This window comes from Nymphalis io, chromosome 13, assembly GCF_905147045.1.
Source record: "Nymphalis io chromosome 13, ilAglIoxx1.1, whole genome shotgun sequence".
NCBI classification, from domain to species: domain Eukaryota; kingdom Metazoa; phylum Arthropoda; class Insecta; order Lepidoptera; family Nymphalidae; genus Nymphalis; species Nymphalis io.
Window position 1 is genome coordinate 10,640,967 of NC_065900.1, and position 5,970 is coordinate 10,646,936.

At 40.3% G+C, this 5,970-nt stretch overlaps 1 protein-coding gene across 1 annotated transcript; it reads right to left on the reverse strand.

Annotated features, from left to right (window-relative positions):
• Nucleotides 1-2,195: 2,195 nt before the first annotated feature.
• LOC126772977 (uncharacterized) lies at nucleotides 2,196-5,324 on the reverse strand. The gene is made up of 3 exons (XM_050493579.1): nucleotides 4,823-5,324; nucleotides 3,276-4,112; nucleotides 2,196-2,382 (listed from the first exon to the last, which is right to left on the reverse strand). Exons 1-3 carry the CDS (start codon nucleotides 5,125-5,127, stop codon nucleotides 2,196-2,198), a joined length of 1,329 nt encoding a protein of 442 aa, XP_050349536.1. The 5' UTR covers nucleotides 5,128-5,324.
• Nucleotides 5,325-5,970: the final 646 nt, after the last annotated feature.

Here is a 5,970-nt window from a genome sequence, read left to right on the forward strand (position 1 = left end):
ACAATGAGATATTCACCATACAGATAAACGGTATTCAAATAAAAGAAAATCTCTATGATTCTATACTTTAACTTTTAGATTTTATTTTCTTTGAAGAAAACGAAGTAAGTTTAAAAATAAAATACAATAAAGAAAAAACATCATGATCTCAAATCAACATACCCTAAACCTACACCCATATGTTTCCGAATCGTTAACAGATAAAGTCAAACAACTATACCACTTAACTAGGGAAATAACTACAGCAGCTTCTGTACTTCCGATACTAAATTATACGTGAGTGGTAATAACACCGACCAACGAGTATGTAAGTTGAAACGAATTAATATTGTTAAGCCTCATAGACGATACAAAACAGTAAAAACTTCAGTTCGGAGTTCTTTTTTTTTATATTCGCCGAGAGGGCAAATGACTCTACTCCACCTGATGGTAAGTGGTAGTAGAGTCCAAACGCGACGACGGCCAGTACAGACGGGAAGAATGTTCTGCACTAGCCGTCTTCGCCTTGCCGGCCTGCAGGATGCCTCTTCACGCCTCGTTTGAAGGAACCCGGGTTGTAGAAGGAGGGGAACACGTGAGCTGGTAAGGAATTCCATTTTTTGGAAGTGCGACAAAGAAAGGAGTTGCCAAATTTCTTTGTGCGCGATGGAATTGATGTCAAAGTTAGGTAGTTCATTTACCTACACATCCGAATCTACATTTCACTTGCTTTCCTTTTTTTACACAGAGGATAGGCGGATGAACATATGGGCTACCTGATGTTAAAGTGATCACCAACGCCCATAAACATTGGCATAAGTAATTAATCATCGCTTACGACGCCAATGCGCCACCAACCTTGGGAACTAAGATGTTATGTCCCTTGTGCCTGTAATTGCACTGATTCACTCACCCTTCAAACCGAAACACAACAATACCAAGTACTACTGTTTTGCGGTAAAATATCTGACGAGTGAGTGGTACCTACCTGTTTACTAATAAACACCCAATAGTAATTGAAAACTAATTTCACAATACACTGACACTGTTTCTCACACATATGTATGTAACCCCACCCACGTCACACACCACATGGGTAAATATCTGTAGTAAAATACTGTCATACTAATACATTCCCTTATGTTAAGGGACGAATTACATTTATTACATACTTAATTAATTTGTGATTTTTTCCCATATATGCCGGGCTTATATCGATTTTGTATTTTGATCCAGCTCAACAATTCAGTGACCCTGGGTCGACGATGACAATGGATTCACGCCGTTTGAATTGGTCCAGTGATTTAATTTATATTGTCGTGGTGACATGTTAAGCGAGTGTCCCACGGTTTTATTTTAAAAGAGGATAACCGAGCAATCAACGTCTGATCGTGACGATAAGTTGGTAACCAGCAACAAAAGGAGTTGCTGATACGTTGCTGGTCTTGAAGGAACCTGCATACATACATCCAAGTTTGAAAATTCCCAAGTTGCAGCGCTCGTTCATCTAGAGAAATATTCCACATCCTGCACGTGCTTTGAAGGAATATTCTGAATATACCTAATGTCCGTGAGTCAAGGTCATTTACGACCAAGACAATATTTTTATATTTATTATACATTTTATTCGCAATTCTGTATACAATAACTTGGTTAATAATACATGAACACAATACAAACAAAAACTATAAAATATTTAATTGGATCCTACTAGAAGCAAACACAGAATTCAAAAATATAAAACTAACTTGTTACTAGCAGCTCATAACAGATTATTTTATTTTTAATAATCTAATGCATAAAAATCTCGTGTCACGGTGTTTGTGATCGAACTCCTCCGAAACGGTTTGACCTATTTTTATGAAATTTGTTATGTATATTTGAGAAGTATGAGAATAGGTCCGCCCTGGGAAGTCCAGGTGGAGGTGCTCGCGGAGGTGTACCGCTTCCGGGCCGAGGCGAGGGAACGCGGCGACCGTCCAGGTTCGGCGGAGGTCGGGCGGATCAGGGCTCTAGCCTAGCAGGCCCTGATCACCCGATGGGAGGAGGACCTGGGGTCCCCCACGGCGGGCCTGGCGACAGTGGAGGCGGTACGTCCCCACTTGAGTCGCTGGGTCAAAAGGAAACGAGGCACACTCTCGTTCAGGCTGACGCAGGTGCTTACCGGACATGGCTGTTTCGGTAAGTACCTGTACGAGATAGCGCGGCGGGTGGTGTCACCCTCCTGCCACGAGTGTGGTGCGCCATTCGACACGGTGCATCACACCCTGAGCGTTCCTGCACACGATGCCGTCACCGCGCCGTCGCCGCGCCGACGCCGCGCAATTACACTGTAGATACGAGTCGCGCGAAGCCCGCCACCGCGTCGCCGCCGCGCCGCCACCGCGCGCGTTCCCCTCCCTCCTTGTTTGTTTGATTCATTCCATTACCGGCCGCGTACGAATGTGCACGTGCGTGAACTTGTTAATTAATTACCATGGATAGTTTTGATTACGAAACGTTTATAAGTTTAGTGGAGGACAGAGAAGTGTTATGGGAAAAAACTTTGGAAATATTTGCGTAAAAGTTTAAAAGCTTGGTTTGAGATCTGCCATATAATGAATGAGAACTTTGCAGACCTACCCGATACGGAGAAAAATAAATACGGTAAGTATCTTTTTACAAAATTTTATTTTTTCTTGTTAATGTATTTCTATCTAGTGGGGCCAAACGAAAAAATATATAAGTAGCTGACTTAAAGGAAGTTTGGGACAAGACACGATCAGTATGTTTTTTATTTAAATCGTAATGCAACAGTGTATTATATAGTGTGTGGATAGTATATCTCGTAAGCAATTTCGTGTGGTAGGTACCTACATTAAACAAGCAATCACTTGCTACTAGTAGTTAGTGATGGGACTCGAGCCGTGTTTCACTCGAGTTACTCGAGTAGTTTTGTTTTTACTCCCACTCGAGTCATATTTTTGATGACTCGGATTACGAGTGACTCGAATGATTCACTCGAAAAAAAAACACTCGAGTCTCATCTTTACTCGAGTGATACTCGAGTAAATCGGTTTTCACTGGCGAGTGACTCGAGTGAAAAAAAGTCACTCGAGTCCCATCACTACTAGTAGTAGCTTGAGTATTCCCGCTAGATAGAAACACGTTTCGCATACATATTAACAATAATTATTTTGCCATGGTACACTGCCATATCTGAATATGGCAGTGTACCATGGCAGTATTTTAATTATATTATATATATTATAATTATACTGTAAATAAATTATATATATATAATATAATTAAAATACTCCTTATATTTGTCACATATTTCATTAGCTGTTGTAGGAACCATTTCTGTTGAATCAAATGGCAAAAACTCCTCTAATTCACACCCGCTTAGAGATTCTTGGACCCCTTTTACGCCCTCCTCTTTGTGTATAAAATTTTGCAGTAAACAACAAGCTTTCACAACATCAACAGCCAAATCCAATGACACATTTAAAGGTCGATGAAAAATTCGCCACTTATTGGCCAGTATCCCAAAGGTGCATTCTACATATCGTCTCGCTCTTGTTAACCGATAATTGAAAACGGATTTTTCTGCATCAAGCATTTGACTATTATATGGGCGCAGTAAATTCTGATGTAATGCAAATGCTTCATCACCTACGAATACATATGGCAAGGCAATGTTGGTATTAGGTAAGGAAGTAGGTCCTGGCAAGTTCAAAGTATTGTTAATCATGTTGTGCCAGAAAGCTGTGTCTTTAAAAACACCTGAATCACAATCCTTTCCATAAGCACCGACACTGATATAAATAAAGTTGTAGTCACTATCGGCGACTGCCATTAATACAATCGAGAAGTAATGTTTGTAGTTCAAAAACATCGATCCACTTTTATTTGGTTTTATTACTCTGATGTGCTTTCCATCTACAGCACCGACACAATGAGGGAAATTAGCAGACACTTCAAATTTATTTGCTATTTCTAGCCAATCGTTTATACATGGCATTTTCATATATTTTGGGTAAAGTTCAGACCATATTAGAGAACACACTTCTCGTATGATTACGCTTAAAGTTGATTTTCCCATTCTAAAACGATATTCAAGATCGGCTAATGAAGTTCCGGTTGCTAAATACCTGCAATTGAAAAAAACAGTACAATAATAAAATGGATTATTAATATTAATTATTTCAGGTAAACTAATATCTCAGAAATGGAAGAATATAAAGGATGCGTGGATGAAATGCGACAAAAAGATACGTGAATCGAAATCTGGATCAGGTGCAAAACCAGTACATAAATATCAATATTATGATAATTTACAATTTTTGAAAAAAATTACCCCACAGCCAACCCAATCTGGATCAAACATGCCGGAAGAAAACAAATCTGAAGTTACTAATGTCAACAAAAGAAAGAAAAACGAAGAATTAAATCCTGTAGATAAGAAAATGATTAAGTTTATGGAAACGTTAGAAAAAGATGACGATAGTAGAATGATGTCTTTTTTTAAAGGTATAGCTCCTACCGTGGAACGCTTCAAAGACGAAGATATTGTTGAATTCCAGTACCAAGTATTGAATATTATAAGAAATATCCAATATAAAAATAGTTATAGCGCTCCACATCATTCACGCACAGCAGGCGCAATGGACACCCCGGCACACTACGGTTACAATACTACTGCTGGACCCAGTACGAGAGTTCAATCACAGGCTTCGAATTATAGCATTGAAAACGATTCATTACAAAGCATTCCAAGTCCATCTACTTCAAGCTTGATTGATTTTGATTTTTCTGCATTACATCAGAATAATTAAATATATATTATATTTATTTTATTTACCTCAATGTAACAACCAATCTCTCCTTAGCAGATATACTTGCTCGCATATTTGTATTTGTGTGTTGCAGTTTATTCTTTAATAAATCTAATAATTTATCAAATGTCTTGTAATTCATTCGAAAATAATCACAAAACTTGGCCTCGTCTTTTCGGAGATCTTCGTAAAGTGTATGAAATTCACCAAATTGCTCCCGTGCCGACAGCATAGGATGAACCCACAACTTTCTAACTCGACGTTCTTTTTGCCATTTTCTATACATATAGTAGGCAAGCACAAATTTCTTTTTTTTCATTATATAAGACATGTTTGCGTCACGTGCGATCTCGCGGCGTGCACGTTCGTACGCGGCCGGTAATGGAATGAATCAAACAGCAGGGAAGGAGGCGAACGCGCGCGGTGGCGGCGCGGGAGCGGCGCGGTGGCGGGCTTCGCGCGACTCGTATCTACAGAGTAATTGCGCGGCGTCGGCGTGGCGACGGCGCGGTGACGGCATCGTGTGCAGGAACGCTGACGGAGTGTGCCGCGTGGGGGCCCCAGAGGCATTACCTAGCGTGGTTGTTGGAGGAGACCTCTCCTTGCCGAGCATCATCGACGCGATGCTCGAAAGCGAGGGGTGCTGGTCGGAGATGGTCTCCTTCTGCGATAGTGTGATGTCACAGACGGAGGCTGCAGAGCGAGCGCGGGAAGAAGATGCCACTGCAGATCCGCTCCGCCGGAAAAGACCGGGGAGAAGAAAAAGGCGCCATGCGCACCTTCCCTCCCCGTCACAATAGGCGCCGCCGGGACTAGGAGGTGTTCACAGTACCCTGGGTAAAGAGTTTTTCCAGCGTTAAAAAAAAATGGTATGGGAATAGGTCGTAAAGCATACATACCGCTAGCTGATAAGGGTGTCCTATCCAGAATTTTTTTTCTATTTTTTAGACACTTTTGTATTTTATTTTGATTTAGCATCAAAAAATACATATAAACCCAAATTTTCACCCTCTTCATCGTCCCATTTTGTAATTACGATTTGATTAGTGAACCTCATCGAAATTTCGTCTACGTCATTCACGAGAAGCGTCGCATTTTGATATTTAAAAATTTGCAAAATATTTAACGATTTATTTAATTGATAAGAAATATAAACGTGTTTTATGATATTGAC

Coding starts and splice junctions, on each gene's coding strand:
- LOC126772977 (XM_050493579.1), bottom strand. CDS start 5,127: ATGTCTTATATAATGAAAAAAAAGAAATTTGTGCTTGCCTACTATATG. Junction 4,113..4,822: donor AGATTGGTTGTTACATTGAG/GTAAATAAAATA, acceptor TTTCAATTGCAG/GTATTTAGCAACCGGAACTT. Junction 2,383..3,275: donor ATATGTGACAAATATAAGGA/GTATTTTAATTA, acceptor CAAACAAACAAG/GAGGGAGGGGAACGCGCGCG.